Raw genomic sequence first — 24,676 nt, 5'->3', positions numbered from 1 at the left:
GCTGAGCAACGTTGAAGGGCCAAATGCCGGCCCCGCGGCCCCGAGTGTCCGGAGTTTGGCGAATCAGCATATCGCATTCTCATAGACGCCGATGCCTGCCGAAGAGCTCCGAGTTTCTGGGACTGCAAGCGGCAACAGGTTCGCCTTGCAAGGCACTGTGCAGTCTCAGACAGGGGCCGAGGGCGGGGCGGTGCCTCCGCGTGCAGACGGGGAGAAGGCCTTCCAGCCAGCTTTCAGAGAACTGCTTGGCGATGTCGATCTCGAGGAAAGGGGCCACCAGGACTTGGCTGTCTCAACTGAAGAACTGAAACATCTGCCACCTGCATCGGCTGGATGTTATCATGGCGTTGGGGGCCAAAACGGTGATCAGCGGGATCCCTCGTGTCAGTGGACGAGGAGTCGAGAGACGACATGGAATGATTCAGCGCGGTCTGGGGGGCGTCGGTTGGAGACACTGCTTTTCAATTGATCCGACACATCACTTCACTCACTCGAGACCGGGGAGGGGGGCCGGAAATGCTGCCATCAAGCCGGTCGATCGAAGGTTGCCTTCGTCAGCGTGGCTTGGACAGCGCTTGCACAGCGCTAACATATCGTCGCGCGATGGGAACAAATCAACACGCGGGGACCAACGGCTTCTGTGGCCATTCAGTCAATAAGAATCTCACACTCGAATTCATCAATGCTTGGCAACATTTTTGAGCTTGCTGCCGGATGGTCCGCTGCCGCACGGCCATCACTTTTAAAACCAGCGTCTCTCCTCCCCGAACTGCGCTGGTTTCACTGGAACAGAGCTGGATAGAAACCTCCCTCAATTATACCGTCTACAATGCCCGGAGTCCCATCAAGTCGAGGGTGCGAGGCCTGTCGCAGGCAGAAGAAGAAGGTGCGATCCACGCCTGCTCACCGACCTCTATTGAAGAAAGCTGCTAAGCTCTGTAGTGCGACCAACTCAAACCGGCGTGTACGCGATGCACGCGGCTCCAGATCCCCTGCGTGGGTTCTGGTCAAAGGCGATTCAAGTTCAAGGAGGGCTACGCGAGCAAGCAACAGGGCGCCATTATCTTATCGACCTTCGCGCGGGTGCCCACGAACGACACATTGCAAATCACCAGAGACTTTATAGAAGTGCTGCAAGTAACCGACATTCGCTACGACGTGACATGGTACGGTCCGTTTCTCGAGAACATCCCCTGCCGTATTGGATCGAGCGCTGCCCTCGACGCAGCGATAGCCGCCGTCACGGGTGCTGTGAAGGCACTGCGCACGCGACAGGGGTTTCCGGATGCGATGACGAAGTATGTGAAAGGATGGAAGGCGCTGAGGACGTGTCTGAGCGACCCCGAGCAGACAAAGTCAATCCATACCGTCGTGGCCATCTACCTTATGATGATCTGCCAGGTAAGCCCCCCCCCCCAAAGTCAGGCGTCTGTGTGCCAGAGTTGACCATGGCAGAGCTGGGTTGGAAGGCCGGATGACCATTTTGCCAACCATGGCGAAATTCTCGCCCACATCCTGGATGCAGCCGTGACGCAAGCCGGGAAAGGAGAGTTCGAAGACGGCATGATTGTTACCCTGAGCTCACCAGTAGTACGTCCCGCCGTCTTTATATGTGCGCCAGTGACGATATTGGCTGTCGCTCACGGTTTATAGGTTCTGCAGAGTATCGTCGACCCCAATCTCCCCCTCGGTTCCTGGTTCTGGACACTAGCCAAGTCCTACGAGCCCAAACGGCCGATAATGGAGAATCAGTTCGGCCGTCTCCCAAGCCTCCAGTTCTATGTCATGGCCCAAGTCACACAATGGCTCCGCGATCCCGCGCTGCACCTGGTCAACATTGCCACGGCCTACAACCAGCTCATCGCAGACTGCTCGACAATGCACTCGATGCTCGATAAGATCGTCGAGCTCGAGGCGTCGGGGAACCCCTTTCTCTCCGGCCGGTTGCACACGCGTCCGCAGGCCGCATACTCCGTGCTCATATGCCTGGCCCTTATTCTGAACCTGGTGATGCGTATCTTCGACCCAAACAGCGAAACTCTCGCCGAGGAGGCGGCTGACCTAATCGGCGAGTCTATCTGGCTCTCCCGGCTTGCTGACCGACACCGGCCGTTCGGCGTGAGCTTCATGCCTGTTTCCCTCGCGACAGCGTGGATGGCGGCGGACAGCATGGCAGTGAAAGACCAAATACGGGATATCTTGATCGGGTACCAGGCGGACTTTCCCGCGATGAATTGGATCGAGACGTGCTCGTGGCTGCAGAATAAGTATGACGAGATCCGTCGCAGTCAGTTGGATGCGCTGTTTGCCACTCAGTTCTAAGTGAATATGGTTGGAAAGGGAGATACCAGGTTGGCTCTGGATGGAGTTAGGGGGATCTGTGCTGTTTAGCGGATGACTGCTTTCTTGCTTGCTCTTGTGAGGCGATTATTATAAATATCATAATAAGAACAGGTACACGAAGCGAAGACACAAAAGAAAAATCACGATTCGCCTGGTGCAACACAGCTGGCCCTTCCTAGCCTTCTGTCTTAACCCTGGGCATTCTCCGCAACCTCCTCCAAGAAGTCCGGGGCCTTATGCCTCAGGCGGTGCTCCGCCTCTACGACAATCCAGCACGTAAACGCAATCGCATCATCGGTGAGATTGCCTGCGTGGGTTCCGTCCGGATTCAGATTCTCCTCGTCCTTCAGGTCGCTTGGCTTCGTGTTTGCTGCGTCAACGTGCGCCATGAGATTCGTTACCAGATCATAGCGACCGTTCCCTCCGTGCGTGCCGACGGGGTTGGAGCGGTCGTAGACGGTCAGTGTCCCAAGGAAGCTCTTTGACTTGTTGGGCGGTCCCCCGGTTTTGATGGAGCGTGGTAAGACCAGGAGGCGCCTTTCGAAGGTTGCGATGAGGGCGTGGTCGGATATACGGATGAGCTGCAAGTCGTCACCATCAGCCATCAGCCTAATATTAGCCTTAAGGAGGCGAGGAGGCGAGGAGTTTCACCTTCATACAATGCGACCACCCCTTCACCCCAGCCATAGACCCCGTAGCAAACATCCTAGTCCCAGACCATCGATACCGCACCCCCTCAACTTCGAACTCAACCCGCCGACTCAGAAACCCCATCCTCTGCATCCGAACCAGCACAACCTTCCCCCGCACCTCCTTCTCCTCTTCAACCTCGATAGCCTTCGGCTCCTTCCCAAACCTCTTCCGCCACTTATTCTTCCGCTCCGCCTTGCGCCGCTCGCGCCGTCGCCGCTCGTTCTCAACGACCTCCTGCACCCCGTCGCCCATCCACACCCGGAACGTCCCCCACATTGCTGTGCGGCGCGCGCGGCCGATGATGGTCGCCTCGGGCGTGTACTTCGGGTTATCGCCGCGGTAGAAGAGCGGTCTCCATTGCAAGCTGTGCTTGTGCGGGATGCGGTTTGTGAGGAAGTAGCTTGCGGGCGCGGTGTCGGATTCGCTGAAGAGTTGCTTGCGGCCCTTAAAGAGGCGGCGGTACAGGCGGAGGGAGGAGACCGGGGGTGGAGTGGGCCGGGACGGCCCTTGTCCGGTCGGGTTTTGGTCCATTTTAGCGACGATGCATGGATATGAATGAATGAAGGGCTGATAAGGCCAGCAGAGGCGGCTTGAAAGACAGGAAGGGAGCCATGAGGCTCTATTTATGCTTCTTTTGCTTTGGCCAAAGGGAGGGAAAGAGGCAGACGAAGCAACTCAGAGCTCGAGGTGCAGATGGACTAGCCCGATTTACGAATACGAGCTGGGCGAAGCTAGCCTATCAGCGGGCGTTTCGACGGCCTCTCCTGCACCCCAAGCGGTGCTTCGCGCTTCTTATTTTGGTGGAGCGCCGCCCCCACGGGTCAGGGTCTGACCCTTTTTCGACTGCTGCACACGAAAGGTTCCGCGACCGTGCCCTGTTGGACGCCCTATGTACCAGTTCGGGATGCGTGGCCGTCGGGCACCTCGTCGTCACGACGCTGGCTGAAGTATGTTGACGTGATTGGCACGATGCCCCTGCTTCCAAACTGAAAGCTTCGTGAACACGAACGGGCAGTTGTTGTCCTGAGGCAGACAAGAAGTTTAATTAGGCTTGGCGCCTTTTGCACCTCTGCCCCATCGACCTATCGCCCGCTCCTCAGCATTCGCATCCCAATAACTCTTCACTGCCAATTGATACTTTCCTCCTTCGAAATCCAGAATGGTGTCCTTCCCCCGCAGCTCGCTTCGAACCCTCAGCGCCTTCTCGAAGGCCGCTCCCTGGCGCAAGACGCCCATCTCCGCGCCCCTCGCCCAGCCCCTCGTCCGCCGGTTCCTCAGCACCGCTCAAGAGCAGCCTCGCCTGCGTCTCGGATCGACAGGTCTGTTGATACTCGGTTGCCAAACCCACTTCCTTTCTTTGCTAATGCGACGGCAGCTCCGAACTTCAAGGCTCTGACGACCCAAGGCGAAATCGACTTCCACCAATGGATCGGCAACAGTTGGGCGATTCTCTTCTCTCACCCAGCCGATTTCACCCCCGTCTGCACAACCGAGCTCGGCGCTTTCGCAAAGCTGAAGGATGAATTCGAGAAGCGTGGCGTCAAGATGATTGGCCTGGTATGCTGGCAGGTAAACTGAATATTGGAAACATGCGTCGTACTGATCAAAAACGTAGAGCGCCAACGACCTCGGCTCCCACGACCAATGGATCAAAGACATCAACGAGGTGACAAACAGCAACGTCCAGTTCCCGATCATCGCCGATGCGGACCGCAAAGTCGCCTTTCTGTATGACATGATCGACGAGTCGGAATTGGCCAATCTTGCGGAGAAGGGCATTGCCTTCACCATCCGTTCGGTTTTCATCATTGACCCCGCCAAAAAGATCCGTCTCACCATGAGCTACCCTGCTTCCACGGGCCGCAACTCTGCCGAAGTTCTGCGTGTCATTGACTCGCTTCAGACCGGCGATAAGAAAGGCATTGCGACCCCGATTAACTGGCAGGTTGGGGAGGACGTGATTGTCCCGCCTTCGGTGTCGACGGAGGATGCCAAGAAGAAGTTTGGTGAGGTCCGCGAGCTGAAGCCTTACTTGCGCTACACCAAGTACTAGAAGATATACAATCTACGGGTATATGTACGATAGTGAAATACAAGAACTTGATCTTGTTCCAATGCTCCTCAGCCTTGACACCACGGAGCAAAGCCGACCGAGTAGATGGCGGTGAGAGACGGCAGTAAAACCAATGGCGTCAGGTTTGTTCAATGATTACATAATTCCTGATAAGGAAACCCCTCGCCCGCACCGACTCCCCTCCACATCAAGCGAGTCGACCGGCGCTGTATCCGAAAGGCAACCATGGCTGGGAACGGCAAAATTACAATATCCATCGACCGCGGTGGTACCTTCACCGACGTCCATGCCGTCGTCCCCGGCCAGCCCGATATCATCCTGAAGCTCCTCTCCGTCGACCCCGCACATTATCAAGATGCACCCACGGAAGGTGTTCGCCAGATCCTCGAGAAGGTTACAGGGAAGCCACACCCTCGGGGACAGCCTCTGGAGTTAGGACCTATCGAGAGTCTACGCATGGGGACAACTGTCGCCACGAATGCGCTGCTCGAGAGGAAGGGAGCTCGGTCCGCCCTGCTCACCACACGGGGCTTCCGCGATCTGCTTCGGATCGGAGATCAGTCGCGTCCGAATATCTTCGATTTGTCTATGGCTCGGCCGGGCGTTCTACCTGAGGCGGTGGTGGAGGTTGATGAGCGCGTTGTCCCGTGTCACCCGCTGTCGGACAAGGAGTGCTTTTCCGGAGCCCGCGTTGTGGAGGGCGTCACAGGCGAGAAATTCCGTGTGGTGCGGGAATTGGATGTTGAGAAGGTCCGTCCGGAGCTTGAGCGCTTGAAAGAGAAGGGATATCAGTCTTTGTCCGTTGCTCTGGTGCATTCTTATGCTTACCCCGAGCACGAGCGCCTCATCGGGGAGATGGCGGAGAGCATGGGATTTTCTGTCACGTTGTCCTCGAAGCTGCAGCCCATGATCAAGATTGTACCGCGAGGGATGTCCGCTGCAGCCGATGCTTACCTGACTCCCGTAATCAAGACATATATTGACTCTATCTCCTCGAGTTTTGCGGGTGGCCTGGCCAACCAACATGACTGTAGGTTTGAGTTTATGCAGTCAGACGGTGGTCTGGTTGACTTTCGAAAGTTTAGTGGGCTAAAGGCGATTCTATCCGGTCCTGCCGCTGGTGTTGTCGGGTTTGCGGCGACAAGCTGGGACCCGAAAGAGAAGATCCCGGTCATCGGGTTTGACATGGGGGGTACGTCTACAGACGTTTCACGCTTCGACGGTCATCTGGAGCACGTGTTTGGCTCTAAGCTCGCTGGTATCCAGATTCAGTCTCCGCAATTGGATATCAACACTGTCGCAGCTGGAGGTGGCTCGATTCTGAACTGGCGGAACGGGTTGTTCTACGTCGGCCCGGAATCAGCATCGGCTCATCCGGGGCCTGCGTGCTATCGAAAGGGGGGTCCATTGACTGTTACAGATGCGAATTTGTTCCTTGGGCGCCTATTGCCCGAGTTTTTCCCTCACATTTTCGGTCCCAATGAAGACCAGCCACTTGACATCGAAGTTACCACGCAGCTGTTCAATGAGTTGACAGAAACGGTGAATGCCGAACGGAAGCTGAAGGGGGAACCAGCATACTCGGCTGAAGAGGTGGCGCTTGGGTTCTTGAAGGTCGCTGATGAATCGATGGCTCGCCCGATTCGTAACCTCACCGAAGCTCGTGGGTTTGAGACTGCTACACATCATCTTGCATGTTTTGGTGGTGCCGGAGGTCAACATGCATGCCCTGTGGCTGCTTCATTGGGAATTTCCCGCATCGTCATCCACAAATTCTCGTCGGTGCTCTCGGCATACGGTCTTGCTCTGGCTGAAGTGGTGAAGGAGTCACAGGAGCCTCTTTCGACTCAATATGAGAGTTCTAAAGCAGAGTTACAGAAGAGGCTGGGCGAGATGACGGAAGCTGCCACCGCTGATATGATTGAACAAGGCTTCTCTCCAGATCAAGTCCGACACGAGCGATATCTGAATTTGCGCTATGATGGCTCCGACACAAGCTTGATGATTTTGGAACCGGAGGGTAACTCTGACTTCCTTGAGCAATTCCAAATTCGGCATCGTAGGGAGTTCGGCTTCAACTCTGACCGGTCGGTGCTGGTGGACGACATTCGTGTTCGTACGATTGCGGCGTCGAATGTGCGGGATGAGAAAAGCCCGTTAGTGCAGCTACGAGAAGCTACGATCCGTGACATTACTACGGCTCCGGACTTTACAACAAAGACGTACTTTGACGGACAAACCGACCGTCTTGACACTGCGGTGTACCAACTCGATAATATTGAAAAGAACTCGCGTATACATGGCCCGGCTATCATCATTGACCAGACGCAGACAATTGTGGTCGTCCCCGATGCCGTGGCCACCGTCTTGGAGACATGCATTGTGATTGATCTGAAAGAGGCCAAGTCAACAACGCCAGCGGGCGACTCTTCAGGAATTGATACAATCAAACTGAGTATTTTCGGCCACCGATTCATGGCAATTGCGGAACAGATGGGCCGAACGCTGCAGAGGACATCCGTCTCTACGAATATCAAAGAACGCCTCGATTTCTCCTGCGCACTGTTTTCTCCGGACGGCGGGCTCGTCGCCAATGCGCCGCATGTGCCTGTCCATCTTGGTTCCATGCAGTTTGCCGTCCGGTATCAGCATCAAAAATGGCTAGGGAATTTGAAAGATGGCGATGTGTTAGTTGCGAACCATCCTAGCTGTGGTGGAACTCATCTCCCTGATATAACGGTGAGCAATCTACCCGTGTTTTCTGAGCTTGGCTGACTGTCTAGGTTATTACTCCGGTTTTTGACAAGCCTGGTGGCAGCGAGATCATGTTCTACGTGGCATCGCGTGGCCATCACGCAGACATCGGTGGAATCCTCCCGGGATCCATGCCACCAAAGTCCACTGAACTATGGCAGGAAGGCGCTGCTATTGAAGGGGACAAGGTTGTCAGTAACGGTGTATTTGATGAGGAACGGATGATCGAGTTGCTGGTCAAGAAACCTGCACAGTATCCTGGATGCTCTGGCGCAAGATGCATCACCGATAACATCTCGGACCTGAAGGCACAGATTGCCGCAAATACGAGGGGAATCTCCCTCATTCAGGCGCTCTTCGCTGAGTATGGGGCCGAGACTGTACAGAAGTACATGCACGCCATTCAAGCGACGGCTGAGACGGCGGTGCGCAACCTTTTGAAAGACCTGCACCGTCGCTTTGGGGGGAAGCCCCTTCAGGCGGTTGACTACATGGATGACGGAACGCCTATCAAGCTTAAGGTGACTATCAACGTTGAAGATGGCTCTGCCGTTTTTGATTTTGATGGCACGGGGCCGCAAGTATATGGGGCATGGAACGCTCCTATTGCGATTACCCATTCGGCAATCATTTACTGTCTGAGGTGTATGATCAACGCGGACATGCCGCTGAACCAGGGCTGCTTGGCCCCGATTGACATCAAGGTTCCGCGGTCCTGTATCCTTTCACCGACGAAGAATGCTGCCGTTGTTGGTGGGAACGTTGTAACCTCGCAGCGGGTCACAGATGTCGTGCTGAAAGCCTTCCGGGCGTGTGCAGCCTCTCAGGGATGCTGCAACAACCTCACCTTTGGCACAAACGCGAAGGAAGACCCGGAGACAGGCAAGGAAATCCCAGGGTTTGGCTACTACGAAACAATCGCCGGAGGCAGCGGCGCAGGGCCGACCTGGGACGGAGAATCTGGGATCCACGTGCACATGACAAACACACGCATTACGGACCCGGAGATCCTCGAGAAGCGATACCCGACTCTCCTGCGGCAGTTCACCCTGCGGTCGGGGTCCGGCGGTCAGGGGCAGCACCCTGGGGGCGAAGGAGTAACGCGGGAGATCGAGTTCCTGACGCCGATGGAGTGCTCGATCCTGTCTGAGCGTCGGGTGCATCGGCCTTACGGCTTAGAGGGCGGGGAGGCCGCGGAGCCTGGCATGAACCTGTGGATCACGAAGGATCCGCAGACGGGCGAAGACCATACGGTGAATATTGGCGGGAAGAATACGATTTCGGTTAATACGCATGATCGGATAGTCATCATGACAGCGGGCGGAGGTGGATGGGGGAGTCCTGAGTAACATGTACTAGACATCATCTTGACATAAACTGTAGCATAGCCCTCGCCAGACAAAAAGAAAAAAATGGAACATGAATCACATTAGCACTCTCGAACTTGCATCATGAATTCAAGACGTCAGGCCATGCGTCAATTTGACGTCAGTGCCACCTACCGCTATATCCCCGCGACATCCAGCTAGCCACAACAACCAAATTACAGAGAGCATTGAACGCAGAAATTAAAAATGACTACCTTCAAACTCAACACCGGTGCGTCCATCCCAGCCCTCGGCTTCGGCACCTGGCAAGACGCAGAGGCGCAGGAGAGCGCCGTTACGGAGGCCCTCAAGGCCGGGTACAGACACATCGACACCGCGCGCGTGTACGACCCCGCCCCCCCCCAATAAACAACGGGACAAGACTAACAAAGTCAGCTACGGCACCGAAAAAGCCGTCGGCGCCGCAATCCGGAAGAGCGGGATCCCGCGCTCGGAAATCTTCCTGACCACGAAGCTCTGGAACAACAAGCACCACCCGGACGACGTGGCGCAGGCGCTCGAGGACTCCCTGAATGACCTGGGCCTCGACTACGTCGATCTGTATCTCATGCACTGGCCTGTCGCGTTTCAGCGCGGGACGGAGCTCTTCCCCAAGGATGCGGGGGGGAAGCCTGCTGTTGAGGATGTGGATTATCTCGACGTCTGTCTATGCTCTTCCGTCTACAAGATGATATACGCTAAATAATGACTTGTGCAGACATACAAAGCAATGGAATCCCTCCTGTCAAGGGGAAAGGCCAAAGCGATTGGCGTATCGAACTTCTCGCAGGCCGAGATGCAGCGGCTCCTCGCGCACGCCTCCGTGCCGCCCGCGGTGCACCAGCTCGAGGGCCACCCGTGGCTGCAGCAGCGGTCGTTCGCGGACTGGCATAAGCAGCACAACATCCACGTCACGCACTACTCGCCGTTTGGGAACCAGAACGAGATCTATGCCCGTGGCGGGAAGATCGGGCGCATGATTGAGGATCCTGTGCTCGTGGAGGTTGGCAGGAAGTATGGCAAGTCTGCGGCGCAGGTTGCGCTGGGTACGTCTCTCCTCCTGGTGTCCTTTTCTTCTTTCTACGTTCTATCTACCCTGGCTGGTAGTGGTGGCAGAGGCTAATGGCAGCAGCATGGGGCGTGAGCGAGGGACACTCTGTGCTGCCCAAGTCCAAGACGCCCGAGCGCATCAGGGCGAATCTGGAGGGCGACTTTAAGCTGGCGGCGGAGGATGTGCAGAAGATCCGGGACATTGATCGCAAGCTGCGGTTCAATGACAGCAGCGCGGACTTTGGGTACTCGTTCTTCGAGGGGTTGGATGGGAAGACTGGAGGATGATGATATGCTATGCTGTTCTAAATTCAGATTCAGATGTAGATTCGAGGTCGATGTGTAGGTATAGGACCTCCGTCCCTGGATGGACTCGATGTGGGTGGCACAGCGTCACTCATCCCCCAGCCAGAGTCAATAAGCGATCGATAGCCGACGCAATAACCGATGCAATTTAAACTTGACGCCGTTGACGCAATCTCCGCAATTAACCGGTGATTAAGCAAACACGGAAGAACTAATTTCTGGACTTTCTGAGGCTTTTCTGGAGTTGTCAGCTTGGGCAGCCGACCTGGCATGGGTCGGTGTTGTCAATCTCATCTCAGCCAGCCCTAACCCTCCACGACCTCTGATTCTGGACATATCCAACAAGACAAAAGTACTTTTCGCACTGTAGTTGCATAATACTGCAGGTGAGATCAAGATGCCCCTCACTGCATACGAGCCCATCGCCACATCGACCATCCTCCTCCACATAACCCCACACAAACCCCATACAGCCCCGCATAACCCTGCACAACCCTGCGCAACCCTGCTACGATACCTAGGTATATAGTATAAACCACACCCTCTCGATCGAGATCCAACCATCCCAATACAAATACAAATACAAAAATACACCCAGTAGACTCCGACTCAGCATAGATGTCCGTGATAATAGTCGGCGGCGGCCCCATCGGCCTCCTCACCTCCATCTCCCTCTCGCACCAGGGCATCCCCCACACCCTCTTCGAGCGGTACGCGGGCACCTCCATCCACCCGAAAGCCGTCGGCCTGCACCCGCGCACAATGGAGGTCTTGCGCTCCCTGGGTCTCGAGGACGCGGTCGCCGCCGCGTCTGCGCCCCCGCACTCGCACTCGAAGACGGCCTGGTATACAGATTTGGGGCTTGCGCGCAGGGAAATTGTTACGCGGACCGCGTGGGGTGGTGGAGACCTCCATGCACCCGAGTATGAAGCGTACAGTCCATCTCGGTATACGGTTCTGCCGCAGATCCGGCTCGAGCCGATTCTCCTGCGGCGGGCGCGGGAGTTGAATCCGGGCGGGATTGTGCATTGTGCGGAGGTGGTTGATGTGCGGGAGGATGAGCAGGCAGATCGGGTGTTTGTATCTGTGAGACGTGGCGGCACGGATGGATTGGTTGAAGAGCATTCAGCGTCGTATGTCATCGCCGCGGACGCAGGGCGCACAGTCGGGAGGAGACTCGGCATCGCGATGCGCGGCGAAGAAGGGATCTTGGACATGGTCTCTGCGCATCTCAGGGCGCCGCACCTGCGGCAGTGGCATCCAGACCCGGACGTGCTGATTCTCTGGTTCATTGACCCGGCCCGCGGGGGGAGTATCAACACGGGGCTCTTGTACCATCTGGGGCCGTACAATCAAGGCAGCGATGGCGAAGAGTGGATGTTCGCGTGCGCCAGGCGCGCCAGCGACAGCAAGTTCAGCGAAGAGGAGATGCTGGCCCGGCTGAGGGAGACGCTCAAGATTCCAGCGGCCGAGCTCGACGGCAAAGTCGAGCTGCTCAGTCTCAGCCACTGGCTTGTCAACGCGGTTGTCGCGGACTCCTTCCGCAGCGCATGCGGGCGCGTGTTTCTGGTCGGCGACGCGGCGCATCGCATCCCGCCGTGGGGGGCGCTGGGCCTGAACACGGGCGTGCAGGACGTGCACAACCTGGTCTGGAAGCTTGCGCTGTCGCTGCGACATGAGAAATCCGGGGGTGGGGCGCTGAACGACCTCCTCGATACGTACGAGGCAGAGCGACGGCCGATTGCGCTGCGCGTTGCGGAGACGAGCCTCGCGAATTTGAGGAACCATGCGCTGGCCATGGACCGGGCGCTGGGGATTGATCCGGCCAAGTCGGCCGCGGAGAATACGGCCTCGTTCAATGCGTACTTCGACGAGAGTCATCCGTTGCATGCGCAGATGAGAGACGCGGTGGCTCGCGCGCAGGCGGTGCTCGATGTTGAGTTCCATGCGCCTGGCGCGGAGATTGGGTGGTTCTATCCGTCTGTGGATGTCAAGGGCGAGGGTGCGGCGACTCGGCATGACGGGCAGATTAACGAGGACGGCGAGTTTGAGCTGTGCGTGTACTATCCGTCGACGATCCCGGGGCACCATCTGCCTCACTTCTGGGTCGATCGGGGTGGCATGAGGAAGTCATCGAGGGACTTGCTGAGACGGGATCAATGTGTGCTGTTCGCGCGGTCGGAGTGGCTGAAGGGAGCTGGGGATGTGGATGTCCACGTCGAGGTTGTCGACGGCGTGCATTGGATTGAAGGAGCCGTGCTGGTGCGTCCAGACGGCATTGTTGCGTGGCGGGCAGGGCTGTCTGGTGGTGAGGCTGAGGGTTGGAGGAGTATATTACAAGGCATCTCGAGATGACCAGAACACTCCAAGAACCCCAGCCGCACCAATTGGAACCCAGGATAAGCTATACATCATCTTATTTCTGACAATCTTTCCTCTTTGATCCCTTGGCAGGCCGGCTAAAACCCCGCATGTCGGCGATTGATGGAAAAACTCCGTGGGGAAGCTCGAGAATAGCCTGAATGCTGCATATGAAGCTATAAATTTTCGTACTGCCTCCTGAAGTATGGGGTATCAGACCACTTCAGACTCGCCAGAATGCGCTGGAATACCCTGTGGCCATTGGCCCTCGCAGGCCTCGCTGTCGCCGAAGATGGCTCCCAGGCGTGGCTGCGCTATGCCCCCGTGCACTGCAACAAACACTGCCAGGACGCGCTGCCCTCGCACATCACGACCCTCAATGCGACGAAGGGCAGTCCGCTCGAGACTGCAGGCGACGAGCTGCAGAAGGGATTCCGCGACATCGTGGGCAAGCACGTCCAGGTCTCCCACGGCTGCGACGCCCCTCCCTCATCGATCGTCGTCGCAACCGTCTCGGACTTCCTCGAATGTGGCAGCCCACTGGCGAAGGACAGCACCCCCCTCGACGAAGACGGCTTCTACCTGCTCACGCATGGCTCTTCAGCTATGATTCTCGGCCAGAATGCCCGGGGCGCCCTCTACGGCGCCTTCGAGTACCTCTCCCTCCTCGCACAGGGCGACTTCGACGCCCTCGCCTCCACGCAGACCACCGAAAACCCGCACGCCCCGATCCGCTGGATCAACCAGTGGGACAACATGGACGGGAGCATCGAGCGCGGCTATGCCGGGCCCTCGATCTTCTTCGCGGAGGGCGCAATCGTCGAGGACCTCACGCGGGCCCGCGAGTACGCGCGCCTCCTCTCCTCCATCCGCGTCAACGCCATCATCGTCAACAACGTCAACGCCAACGCGACCCTCCTCACCCCCGAGAACATGGACGGCCTACAGCGCATCGCGGACGTCATGCGTCCGTATGGCGTGCAGGTCGGGATCTCGCTGAACTTTGCGTCACCGCAGGATCTCGGCGGGCTCAACACGTACGACCCGCTCGACGAGAGTGTGATCCAGTGGTGGGGGGATATCACGGACAGTCTGTATGAGCGTATCCCCGATTTCGCCGGGTACCTCGTCAAGGCGAGCTCCGAGGGCCAGCCGGGCCCGGACACGTACAACCGCACGCTGGCGGAGGGCGCGAACCTCTTTGCGCGCGCACTGAAGCCGCACGGGGGCGTCCTCATGTTCCGGGCCTTTGTGTACGACCACCACCTCACCGAGGACAACTGGAGGAACGACCGGGCGAATGCGGCGGTGGACTTCTTCAAGCCGCTGGACGGCGAGTTCGAGGACAACACCGTGATCCAGATCAAGTACGGGCCCATCGACTTCCAGGTGCGCGAGCCCGTGTCGCCGCTGTTCGCGAATCTGCGACACACCAACGTCGCGATCGAGCTGCAGGTCACGCAGGAGTACTTCGGGCAACAGTGCCATCTGTTCTACATGCCGCCGCTGTGGAAGACGATCACAGATTTTGATTTGAGGGTCGACAACCGCTCGTCCGTCGTCCGCGACATCCTCTCTGGCGAGCACTTCAAGCGTCCCCTTGGCGGCTGGGCCGCCGTGGTGAACGTCGGCACCAACACCACCTGGCTGGGCAGCCACCTGGCCCTCTCGAACCTGTACGCCTACGGCCGCCTCGCCTGGGACCCCACGCTCGACTCCGTCGCCGTCCTCGAGTCCTGGACGCGCCTCACCTTCGGCGCCAACCGCCACCTCCTCGACACAATCACCGACCTCTCCATGGCCTCGTGGCCCGCCTACGAAAACTACACAGGAAACCTCGGCATGCAAACCCTCACCGACATCCTCTACACCCACTACGGCCCCAACCCAGCCACCCACGACGGAAACGGCTGGGGCATGTGGACGCGCGCAAACTCCGAGACCATCGGCATGGACCGCACCGTCTGGAACGGCACCGGCTTCTCCGGCCAATACCCGCCGCAAGTCGCCGCACGCTACGAGGACCCCGCCACAACCCCAGACAACCTCCTCCTCTGGTTCCACCACGTCCCCTACACCCGCCGCCTCCGGGAGACCGGCGAAACCGTCATCCAGCACTTCTACAACGCGCACTACGCCGGCGCCGAGACCGCACACTCCTTCGTGGGACTCTGGGACTCCCTCAAGGGTCTGATCGACACGCGCCGCTTCGCCGAGGTCCGCGAGCGCTTCGTCTACCAGGCCGGCCACGCGATCGTCTGGCGCGACTCCGTCTCGGGGTTCTACCGCAATCTCTCGGGGATCCCGGACGCGCATGATCGCGTCTGGAACCACCCCTGGCGCCTCGAGGCCGAGGATATGCAGCTGGACGGGTACGTGGCCTACACGGTGTCCCCCCCGGAGGCGGGCAGCGGCGCGACGGCGATCGTGACGGCGACGAATTCGACGACGGGGGTTGCGAGGACGACGGTCCCCTTCCCCGACGGGATGTACGATCTCGTCGTGAACTACTACGATCTGTATGGCGGGAAGTCGGAGTGGACGGTTTACCTGAATGATGAGGCTGTCGGGTCGTGGAAGGGCGATATGGAGGACAGGCTGGGGCATAATCCGTCGATCTATCTGGATGGGCACTCGGCGACGCGGGTGCGGTTTGCGGGTGTGAAGGTGAGGGAGGGGGATGAGTTGAGGGTTGAGGGCGTTGCGGATGGCATTGAGCCTGCGCCGGTGGATTATGTTGCGCTGCTGCCGGCGGGGGTTGTTGATTAATGTAATCTGCGAGTTGTATAATAATTGTCCTGCTGGTTGTACACTGCAGACTCCATCTATATGCTTGTATACCATATCGCAGCGCTCCAAACACTTCCACGAGCGCAAAGTGACTGTTCTGCTGCTCCAGAGTCTGATCGTTCCCCATGAAACGCGTTTGACAACTTACAGAAAAAGCCAGGAGTGCATTGTATACCTTGGATTCCAAGGTTAGGGCACGCGATAGCCCTAAGTGGCATGAGATCACATGATTATCAGCCCTGGCCTTCATATTTGCTGGGAAGTCAGGTGAACAGAAGTCGGGGTGTGGATTAAATATGTTTGTGTCTTCTTGGTTTCACAAGAAATTTGCAGCTCAGACAATGCAGTGCTGTGTGACGACAAGCTGGTGGTTGTGGTTGCAAGCTGGACACCAGAATAGTAACTACTACCCCAAGTCCAACCTTTCCCTTCGAAAGCAGTCGATACGCGCAGTTTCACCATAGACTAGGTTCGAGAGTTATAATTGCCCGAAATGGATCATGATACCATGCTACGACCAGTGTAAACTGCTCGACATACAAATTTGGCGGGCATTTGCGTCAGGAGCACACGTCTTTTGCAAAGCAGATGGCCACTGGAGGCGAAAAGAAGTTTACTAGTGCTAGCAAGACTCATTATTTGTAATATAAAGTACACCTGCCCTCCACATCCATCCTGCCTGTGTGCTCCGAAAAGGGAAGGAAAGAGTATTACATAAACAGGGCATATCATGTGACCACTATGTTGAACTTTTGTGCAGCCTGGAATCCCTTCGACGATGGCTCTCTCTCACAATCTATGCTATATCTCCAACCACCCTATCAAACACCTTGACGAAAGACTATGTCGACTGGCCTATTTACGCCAGCCGCACTGCGGACGACTACCGCGGATCATCGGCTTCCACGAAGGCATAGAACACCACACGCCAAGTCGCGCAATGGTTGTTACACCTGCAAGCAACGACGAGTCAAAGTCTGTCATGTATTACTTCAGTGAATTCAACATCTCCTGCTAAACCAATTTATTAGTGTGATGAAGTTAAGCCTGCTTGTGGCGCTTGCTCCTCCCGGGGAGACCCATGTACATTTCCCACTCCAGCTACATCCATGTACGTATAGCACTTAACACCCAACTTCCCCTTGTTCATGTCTGGATCGTTGTTCCGCCTGCTAAGAGAGACCAAGCTCAACGCCACCGGAGAATGTCAGGACTCGGCGGAAAGCCAGGCGGCACGTTCTCCCATCACACTCCTTGCAGCCGTTGGAATTCCCCCAGTCGGGCTTATCGCCAGCACAGCACTGCGGAATACTCGACTTGGCTCATATGGGCCTGTTAACTAGGTTCTTGCTGCATACTTCCAAGACCATGAATCTGCATCCGAAAAGAATAGTCGTTTGGCAGCGAGTGATCCCTGAGATTGCTACGAAAAGAGAGTATCTCATGCACCTCTTACTTGCCCTCGCCGGCTCGCATGCTCGGTATGAATACTACGTATCGACGCGGGCCGATTCAGCCTCGCCTTTCAGTGACTGCGGTGTTGGCGATTTTGCAGCAGGCCGTGAGCTCCACCGCATCATTGCTCACCATCAGAAGGGGCTGCAGGGATTCCAAGAGGCCCTGTCTCGAATAACTCCTGCGACAGCAGAAGAGGTTCTCTGTGGCTCGATACTTATCACCGCTTTTGCATTTGGTTCTTTATCGATCTGTGACCTGGACGATAGTACGGAGCCCCGGTGCAGCAATGATAACGAACTTCCGTCTACTGGCTGGCTTCATCTATGTCGAGGGCTGGTAGGCGTGGTCGAGGAGCATTGGATCACCCTGAAGCTTGGTCGGCTGAGATCAATGCTATTTTATGACTACATCAACGACGATTGGAGATCGCTTGCTGCCCTTCGACCCTCCCCAAGCTACCCGCGGCGGACTCAGGGCTCTCAAATGCTATCTATATTCGCACAAGGCGCCTCTGGGGCAGTCGCAAGGCTTCGCACCTTCGAAACGACCATTTCTTCCAGCCATGCAGCAAGTCCTGCGACATGTTCGTCCAATTCTCAATTTACGTCGGAATCTCCATCAGACGCGGCCGGTGCTTTCGATGCCGACTATGGCACTGCCATCGATAAGCTAGAGGATCTGTATATGCGCATTCTGTACGTTCTTCAATTCACAGAAAGCGAGCGCGATTGTCCCGCATCTAGAGACCTCCAGATCGATTTGGAAGATGCAGGCCTTACTTCCTGGCCTCCATTGCTACCCAGTTCCTTTATCATTTCTCTCAACCCACAAGGGCGACTTGAGGCTGCTGATGGATTCTCTTTTACTATCCTGGCACATTTCTACTTGACACTTGTCTTGCTGAAGGATCTGTGGTATTTGGATCGGGGCGCTCGCAGGGAGGTCAGAAAGATTGCTCGGTTTGTCGCCACCCTCAACAACGGCACACTTTGTACATTGATGGAATGGCCAATCGCTGTGATCGAGGAGAGAGTTAAGTTGAGTTGAGTTGCGTTGATATTAGGGCCTGCAAAGTCTGCCCGTAGCCTCGCATCCTGCAATGAATAACTCCTCGCACACATCTGACTGCTGTTCACGTCCTGGAAGGGCTTTTGAGGAACAAGTATCTTGGCCGCGAGACTTTTCGACCTCTGGACGTTGGATGGTTATCCGAACACGAGTAGTGGGCCATTGCAGTGTCACCGCCAATAAAAAGCAGTTTCGAATTTTTTTTCTGGAAGTGATCTCCGGCTTCCACAACCGTCTCGACCGTCTATTCGTGGGAGCTTAAGTAGCCCCAGTCTGAGGACCCACTCGTATTCGTACAAGATCTCGAACCAATCTCGCATGGAATGGGTGGACCAGAAGTAAATCTTTCAAATTCTTGAGATGCGCCTTCGAGGCCGCAGAATATAATGGGCCTGATGAATATTTTGTTCTCATTCTTTCCCTTTAACTCACAAGCAAGAAACCAGCTCCTTGCGCATCTTGTGCCCATCTCGTCTCATCTCATCTCAAAGTCCACCATGTCTCTCTGGACTCGACAAACAACGGCCGCAGATGTGACCTACAAAACTGCCATCTGGGCGTACTATAGATACTATCCGTCCAAAGCGGCAGCTATCCTGTTCACGGTTCTGTTCGCTGTAACGACGTTCGTCCATCTATACCAGCTCCTCCGTCATCGGACATGGTTCTTCATCCCGTTTCTGATCGGGGGCTTCTGTGAGTTTTCCCACCAAACTCGCTGCTGCGAGACAATCACTTTTCTTTGCAAGTAGTGCTAACATACAATCTCTCTCGCACCTCCAGTCGAATGGGTTGGATACATCGGCCGAATCCTGTCGAGTCAGGAAAGCCCGGATTGGACGATGGGGCCGTATATCCAACAGACGCTCCTGCTATTACTGGCTCCCGCGCTATTTGCAGCTTCGATATACATGATGCTGGGAAGGATCGTGGTGCTCTTGGATGCAGAGCAGCTCTGCATCTTCAAGAAGAAGTGGCTCACGAAGTTCTTTGTTTGCGGCGATATCTTGTCCTTCACTGTCCAGGCCGCTGGTAAGTAAACTACCCTCCCTAAAACGATATACACGGCTCTTCTTTCCACGAGAATAAAAGCTCATATGAACATACAGGCGGCGGCGTCATGGCCAGCGGCAGCCTCTCAGCCGTCCACAATGGCGAAAAGATCGTCATTGCCGGTCTCGTCATCCAGATCCTCTTCTTCGGCTTCTTCATCACCACCTGTGCGCTTTTCCATAAGCGTGTTGAGGAATCTCCCACAGTGCAATCTCAATCTATAGAACTAAGCAGCATCTGGCGCAAGCATCTCCACATCCTCTATGCAGCGAACTTGCTCATTATGATCCGATCGGTGTTTCGGCTCGTCGAGTACGCCATGGGGAACAACGGGTACCTTCTGCGACATGAGGTCTTCCTCTATGTTTTTGATGGATTGCTCATGCTGGCGGTGATGATTATATTCAATGTTGTACATCCCAGCAGTTTAATTCCCCACAAGAAGCAGAGAATGGAGATGGATACTCTTCTCTGAGGGGTATCACTATATTTTGCGGCTGATTGCTAACTAGTTGAGTTCATCTTTTTTTTTTTTTTGGCTATCTTTATAGACCATACCTTTAGATTACTTAGACTACTCTTTTCGGTGCTCCTTATACAATGATGATAACACACCTAAAAACAGTAAATAATGACGGCAATATATTTCTCCAAGCCCTGCGAGATACAGAGAAACCTGCGGCTACATATAACCATTCTCCGTAGTTCCTCTGACAGATGCTGCAAGACAGGCGTATAATCAAAGCTATGCGCCTAACACTCACTTTCACTTTCCCAGTGACGGAATTCCGTACAAGCCTTTCTTTGTCCAGGAGAAGTCATTGGGCGAGCAGAAATGCTCGGTGGAATTAGTCGGCCAATTCGCGGGGGTGGACACTGACTTAAGTGGACCAGTCCCGGCTGACTGAATGTCCTGGCGATCCCATGAATCGGTCGAATGAGCCTGTCCCTGGGGCTCATTTTCACATGGACCAATCATATTGCCCTCGTACTCGTTATCCTTCGAGTTGTTCATTCGTATTCGTACCTCGCTGCCTGGATCCTCACCCTCAGCCTCATGTCCAGAGGTATAATAAGCGGGGACAAATAATACCTCTGGATGAGGAGGAGGCTTGAATCAATGCATTTCAGTTTTCTTAAACTTTCCAATGGCCGTCCGTACAATCCTCCAGGTTCTTCTCCTCGGGGTATCCCTCCCTGCAGCCTGTCGAGCAGTCCACCCCGCAGCACTCGACCAGTTCGAACACCCACCAGTAGAATCGAAAATCAAGTTCCGTTATTGGTGAGAGGCTCTCACAATGAAGACTACTTGTTTATACGCTCTTTACTGAAGGTGCGATGCAGGCTCCCCGATGCAAGCGTCCCCATTGCGTCAGTCCAGCGTGATATCGCTGATCTTGCGTCCGAGGGCGCCGGTGGCTTGCAGCCCGTTCCCTTCTACAATTATGGCAACCCCACAGGCGCCCCTCCACCTACAGACTGGAACGTGTTCGGGTTCGGCACTGACGCGTTTCGGGCTCTGTTTGAGGGAGGGTTGGAAACCGCCGTGGAGAACAACGTCTTGATGGATTTTGCCCTGGGCGCCAGCCAGGGACAGGGGACTCCGGCTGAGCCTCGAACAGAAGGTCTCTCACTGCAGCTGGTATGGAAACACCCCCTCTCTTTTACAAACCTTCTCACTTTGTCATGGTAAATAGGTTAACTAAATAATAGCAAATGGGTGTCATGACGGTTCGTCCGGAGACCTCGGTCACCGGGCCCGGTTCCTGGGCCGCAGAATCTCACTGAGATCTATCTATCAGGAGCTGGATTTATGCACGGCCTCACTGACCCTGAAAAGGGAGAGCTGATTGCGGTTATTGCTGGGAGGGTAATATCAGGTTCGGTTACACTGCCAAACCCTGGTTCTTGTCGTCAACACCAGCGCTAACTTAACACTCCGGACCAGAATCCGCCGGCAACAATACACAAACGAAAAAGGTGACATTAGACGAGTCGTCAATCGTCGATCTCGATCAGTTTGTCGAGAATGGATCCTTGAACTGGCAGGCTCCTCCAGGCAACAGAACCTGGAAGATATTCTCGTTCTGGGAGGGCTATACCAACCAAGTTTCCTGCACGGGGGGTGTCAATGGAACAACAACAGTCGAGAAGGGCTCTTTAGTGGTAGACCATTTTAGCCACGCAGGCGCCAGACTTCACACCAGCTTCTTTGACACGCATGTGCTCTTGGATAGCACAACCAACGAGAATCTGAGGACCCACAGTGCATACGGTGAGTACGGAGTTGAGCTTCTTCTCAAACGCAATGGCTGCCTTATCTGAAGCTAACTGGCACCAGCCTGGGAAGACAGCATGGAGCTACTGTTCGCCCTTCCCTGGACGCGAGGATTCCTTTCTCGATTCGAGACAGCCCATGGATATAGCTTGGTCAAGTACCTCCCCCTTCTGTTCGGTCAAGCCAACTCCTGGGGGCAGCTGCTTCCCCCGTACCCAGAAGAATACCAGTACGGGGATTACTATACCGATGGGCTGAGCATTCACAACGCGAACTACCGGCAGACACTGAGTGAATGCTACCAAGACTACCTTCGCTTCCATGTCCAGTGGTCGCGATCGCACGGAATAGGCTTCTCGGCCCAACCAGCATACAATCTCCCCTTGAGCTTCGTGGGTCTTCCTCTCTCATGTTCTTCCCGATAATCTGCTAACAGCGTGAATCGTAGGCAGACGCAATTCCAGCCGTCGACGGCCCAGAGGGCGAGTCCCTCGGGTTCGGAGACAGCCTGGATGCCTACCGCAGCCTTTCAGGGCCAGCGCAGCTTGCAGGCAAAACCGACATTTCGTCCGAGGTTGGGGCCGTGTCCGGCCCTACTTTTAGTCAGACGATTCCGGATCTCCTCCGGTCCATCAAGAAATCCTATGCTGGCGGTCTGACCATGATGGTTGTCCATGGCATGCCATACAGCGGGCCGTACGTGCAGACCTCGTGGCCTGGGTACCAGCCGTTCGGGTTTAGATTTACCGACTCGTGGAGCCGTGTCCAGCCCGCCTGGCGGCATATGAAGGATACACTCGACTACTTGGCGAGAACTCAGCACGTCCTCAGGGCTGGGAAACCCCGCGTTGACCTTGCGATGTATTACTCTCGTAGCCGGTGGACCGGGGAACGACTCTATGACTCGGACGTTCTTCAACAGCAGGGTGTGATCACCCCCCTCCCCCCGAGCCCTCCCTAGCAGTTAATAATGGCGTGCTGACCATGATCAGGATACACGTACAATTTCATTGGCCCTGAAAATCTGCGACTCCCCGATGTCTCAGTCTCTGATGGACTACTTGCGCCCAATGGACCCGGGTACCAAGCACTGATATTCCTAAATGGCACAAAGGTCGACGAGAGAGTCCTGTCCAAGGTCAAGGAGTTCAGCCGTGCCGGGCTACCAGTCTTCTTCATGGGCGACGTCGAGTCGCTGCCGCTGTCCTCACGGCCGGGTGAAACCAGAAACGCGACTGATCTGGTGAAGGAGCTGATTGAAAACAACGACAACGACAACATCCACATCCACCACGTCCGCACAAATGAGGAGCTCGAGGCAGCTCTAAAAAGGGCGGATATTATGCCGCGCGTACAAATCGATGCCGCGCTCGCCCACAACAGCTCCGTCCTGAGCGTCTACCGCACAGAGCCCGAGCTCGAGACCGAGTCTGGGATCGATTACATTTGGCTATTCAATGACGCGGCGGCCGCAATCTCCTTCACGGCGGAGTTTCACGGCCACGGAGGAAATCGCTTGCCGTTTTCTCTAGATCCCTGGACGGGGACGTCGCGCCCTATCGCGCGGTACTCGTTCTCGGATGATCCACTGCGGCCGCGGCTGCGGGTTCCGCTCACTCTGCAGCCCTACGAGACAACCATCATAGCCTTGAAGCCCTTTACGGGTGGAAGGAGGCCGCCATGGGTCTCTTATAGTACAGGGAATATCGAGAGAGTCGGATACAACAGCGATGGGAAGCTCTCCGCGAGCCTTACAGGCCCCGCAGTGCTCACAATCAACGGTACTCAAAACAAAACGCTCAGTGCAACAGCCGTTCCACCCGCTACGGAACTCAAGCGCTGGGATCTCGAAATACACAGCTGGAGTAGTAGCAGCAGCGGCGGCGGCGGCGGCGGCGTTCCGAACGATACAACAGCAGCAGCAGCAACGATTGAGCCGCAGATATCCGTCCACAGATTCGCGAACCAATCCCTGATGCCCTGGAAGGACATTGGCCCTGAGCTGGAGGCCATGAGCGGCATTGGTATATACTCTACCGATTTCACGGTTCCAAAGATCAAGGATATTGGCGCGTTCCTATCCGTGGGTCCAATCGTACACACTCTCCGTGCCTGGGTGAATGGGCATCAGCTGGACCCTTATGGTGCGGACGGTGTCAAGGTAGATATCACACCGTATCTTCGTCCTGGAGAGAACAATACCGTCCGGATTGAGGTGTCCACGACGCTGTATAATCGGCTTAAGGCTGATGTGGATACGATTTGGCAGATGGGGGTTCCGCTCTCTGTACTGGCTCCGGGCTATGCGGACGGTGAAAGCCAGGCGTATGGTCTGTTGGGGCCAGTGGTTATTGACTGGGTTGTGAACAAGGTCGTCGACTAGGTGATAGGCTATTCTGAGTGTCCCTTGGACGGACTCCATGTCTGCATTCGTGATGAAGAAAGAGCTAGCGATCCGCACCCACTATCAGAGATACTGGAAGCTAATGTAAAGTAAAACAGCGGTCATCCACAGGCTTGCAGCAGTAAACAGCAGTCATATCTATCATCTTCGAAAGCAGTCGATCCGTGCAATTCAGCGGATTCTCCCTGGGAAAGTTCGAACAAAGCTCTGGCAAACTTAGGAGAAAAAGATAGTAGTAACTTACAGTTTGATAATAGACTTCCAGCATACAAGATATCAGGAACACACCTCTTTTGCAAAGCAGATGGCCAGTCAACATAAATAGGAGTTCATCAGGTTAGCAAGATTCATCATTCGTAATATATAACACGCCCCCAGTAAGACCGTTTGATCTTCTCCAGCTCAATAACGTAGTCCAGCAGCGACTCATCCGGCCGTCTCCTAGCCTTACCCACGAGCGGTACCTGAGCTTTCCGTCTGCCGCTCCACGGTCTGACAACCCGCGGGTGAGCCGCAGGTTCAGAGTCTGCATCGGCTGCAATCTTGCGCTGATCGATGTATCGCTCAACCAGCACCCAGCGGATGAGACTAGGCCGTAAAATCGCCCAGCGTAGTGCACATATGTAGCAGTTCTCCCTCTTGCTAAAGTACACTAACTTGGCTCCAGCGCGGATGAG

The 24,676-nt window shown here is 55.7% G+C and overlaps 10 protein-coding genes across 10 annotated transcripts; 9 read left to right on the top strand and 1 right to left on the bottom strand.

Moving 5' to 3' along the window:
* Positions 1-829: 829 nt before the first annotated feature.
* On the top strand, positions 830-2,322 carry BJX67DRAFT_377638 (Zn(II)2Cys6 transcription factor domain-containing protein; the record flags this gene model as incomplete). The annotated part of the gene is made up of 4 exons (XM_071032154.1): positions 830-886; positions 943-1,401; positions 1,456-1,590; positions 1,654-2,322. 4 exons carry the CDS (start codon positions 830-832, stop codon positions 2,320-2,322), a joined length of 1,320 nt encoding a protein of 439 aa, XP_070890007.1.
* Positions 2,323-2,531: 209 nt separating this feature from the next.
* Positions 2,532-3,567, bottom strand: BJX67DRAFT_377637 (uncharacterized protein; the record flags this gene model as incomplete). Its single annotated transcript, XM_071032153.1, has 2 exons — positions 2,532-2,924; positions 2,995-3,567. The coding sequence occupies 2 exons, from the start codon at positions 3,565-3,567 to the stop codon at positions 2,532-2,534; spliced, it is 966 nt and encodes a 321-aa protein (XP_070890006.1).
* Positions 3,568-4,122: 555 nt separating this feature from the next.
* On the top strand, positions 4,123-5,151 carry BJX67DRAFT_343349 (peroxiredoxin). The gene is made up of 3 exons (XM_071028143.1): positions 4,123-4,355; positions 4,412-4,593; positions 4,652-5,151. The coding sequence occupies exons 1-3, from the start codon at positions 4,196-4,198 to the stop codon at positions 5,087-5,089; spliced, it is 780 nt and encodes a 259-aa protein (XP_070890005.1). The 5' UTR covers positions 4,123-4,195; the 3' UTR covers positions 5,090-5,151.
* A 75-nt stretch (positions 5,152-5,226) lies between these two features.
* On the top strand, positions 5,227-9,299 carry BJX67DRAFT_213097 (5-oxoprolinase). The gene is made up of 2 exons (XM_071025633.1): positions 5,227-7,849; positions 7,894-9,299. Exons 1-2 carry the CDS (start codon positions 5,336-5,338, stop codon positions 9,211-9,213), a joined length of 3,834 nt encoding a protein of 1,277 aa, XP_070890004.1. The 5' UTR covers positions 5,227-5,335; the 3' UTR covers positions 9,214-9,299.
* A 103-nt stretch (positions 9,300-9,402) lies between these two features.
* Positions 9,403-10,766, top strand: BJX67DRAFT_213094 (aldo/keto reductase). Its single transcript, XM_071025632.1, has 4 exons — positions 9,403-9,575; positions 9,628-9,892; positions 9,950-10,277; positions 10,364-10,766. The coding sequence occupies exons 1-4, from the start codon at positions 9,439-9,441 to the stop codon at positions 10,567-10,569; spliced, it is 936 nt and encodes a 311-aa protein (XP_070890003.1). The 5' UTR covers positions 9,403-9,438; the 3' UTR covers positions 10,570-10,766.
* A 439-nt stretch (positions 10,767-11,205) lies between these two features.
* BJX67DRAFT_389832 (FAD binding domain-containing protein) lies at positions 11,206-12,990 on the top strand (the record flags this gene model as incomplete). Its single annotated transcript, XM_071034551.1, has 2 exons — positions 11,206-12,895; positions 12,947-12,990. The coding sequence occupies 2 exons, from the start codon at positions 11,206-11,208 to the stop codon at positions 12,988-12,990; spliced, it is 1,734 nt and encodes a 577-aa protein (XP_070890002.1).
* A 195-nt stretch (positions 12,991-13,185) lies between these two features.
* Positions 13,186-15,717, top strand: aguA (alpha-glucuronidase; the record flags this gene model as incomplete). Its single annotated transcript, XM_071034550.1, has 1 exon — positions 13,186-15,717. One exon carries the CDS (start codon positions 13,186-13,188, stop codon positions 15,715-15,717), a length of 2,532 nt encoding a protein of 843 aa, XP_070890001.1.
* An 828-nt stretch (positions 15,718-16,545) lies between these two features.
* On the top strand, positions 16,546-18,447 carry BJX67DRAFT_213078 (Zn(II)2Cys6 transcription factor). The gene is made up of 3 exons (XM_071025631.1): positions 16,546-16,713; positions 16,770-16,849; positions 16,926-18,447. Exons 1-3 carry the CDS (start codon positions 16,582-16,584, stop codon positions 18,241-18,243), a joined length of 1,530 nt encoding a protein of 509 aa, XP_070890000.1. The 5' UTR covers positions 16,546-16,581; the 3' UTR covers positions 18,244-18,447.
* A 314-nt stretch (positions 18,448-18,761) lies between these two features.
* On the top strand, positions 18,762-19,792 carry BJX67DRAFT_369897 (RTA1 domain-containing protein; the record flags this gene model as incomplete). Its single annotated transcript, XM_071030838.1, has 3 exons — positions 18,762-18,960; positions 19,048-19,296; positions 19,374-19,792. The coding sequence occupies 3 exons, from the start codon at positions 18,762-18,764 to the stop codon at positions 19,790-19,792; spliced, it is 867 nt and encodes a 288-aa protein (XP_070889999.1).
* A 673-nt stretch (positions 19,793-20,465) lies between these two features.
* Positions 20,466-23,978, top strand: BJX67DRAFT_377629 (uncharacterized protein; the record flags this gene model as incomplete). Its single annotated transcript, XM_071032152.1, has 8 exons — positions 20,466-20,599; positions 20,662-20,959; positions 21,031-21,048; positions 21,158-21,197; positions 21,266-21,592; positions 21,659-21,987; positions 22,044-22,521; positions 22,588-23,978. The coding sequence occupies 8 exons, from the start codon at positions 20,466-20,468 to the stop codon at positions 23,976-23,978; spliced, it is 3,015 nt and encodes a 1,004-aa protein (XP_070889998.1).
* Positions 23,979-24,676: the final 698 nt, after the last annotated feature.

This window comes from Aspergillus lucknowensis (assembly GCF_044049455.1).
Source record: "Aspergillus lucknowensis strain CBS 449.75 chromosome Unknown BJX67scaffold_4, whole genome shotgun sequence".
In the NCBI taxonomy this organism is placed as follows: domain Eukaryota; kingdom Fungi; phylum Ascomycota; class Eurotiomycetes; order Eurotiales; family Aspergillaceae; genus Aspergillus; species Aspergillus lucknowensis.
Note: the sequence above shows the minus strand (reverse complement) of the source record. Positions and strands in the feature narration are given on the sequence as shown.

Coding starts and splice junctions, on each gene's coding strand:
- BJX67DRAFT_343349 (XM_071028143.1), top strand. CDS start 4,196: ATGGTGTCCTTCCCCCGCAGCTCGCTTCGAACCCTCAGCGCCTTCTCG. Junction 4,356..4,411: donor CCTGCGTCTCGGATCGACAG/GTCTGTTGATAC, acceptor ATGCGACGGCAG/CTCCGAACTTCAAGGCTCTG. Junction 4,594..4,651: donor GCGTCAAGATGATTGGCCTG/GTATGCTGGCAG, acceptor TCAAAAACGTAG/AGCGCCAACGACCTCGGCTC.
- BJX67DRAFT_213078 (XM_071025631.1), top strand. CDS start 16,582: ATGTCGACTGGCCTATTTACGCCAGCCGCACTGCGGACGACTACCGCG. Junction 16,714..16,769: donor GCAAGCAACGACGAGTCAAA/GTCTGTCATGTA, acceptor CCAATTTATTAG/TGTGATGAAGTTAAGCCTGC. Junction 16,850..16,925: donor CCCACTCCAGCTACATCCAT/GTACGTATAGCA, acceptor AGAGAGACCAAG/CTCAACGCCACCGGAGAATG.
- BJX67DRAFT_213097 (XM_071025633.1), top strand. CDS start 5,336: ATGGCTGGGAACGGCAAAATTACAATATCCATCGACCGCGGTGGTACC. Junction 7,850..7,893: donor CTCATCTCCCTGATATAACG/GTGAGCAATCTA, acceptor CTGACTGTCTAG/GTTATTACTCCGGTTTTTGA.
- BJX67DRAFT_213094 (XM_071025632.1), top strand. CDS start 9,439: ATGACTACCTTCAAACTCAACACCGGTGCGTCCATCCCAGCCCTCGGC. Junction 9,893..9,949: donor AGGATGTGGATTATCTCGAC/GTCTGTCTATGC, acceptor TGACTTGTGCAG/ACATACAAAGCAATGGAATC. Junction 10,278..10,363: donor TGCGGCGCAGGTTGCGCTGG/GTACGTCTCTCC, acceptor TAATGGCAGCAG/CATGGGGCGTGAGCGAGGGA.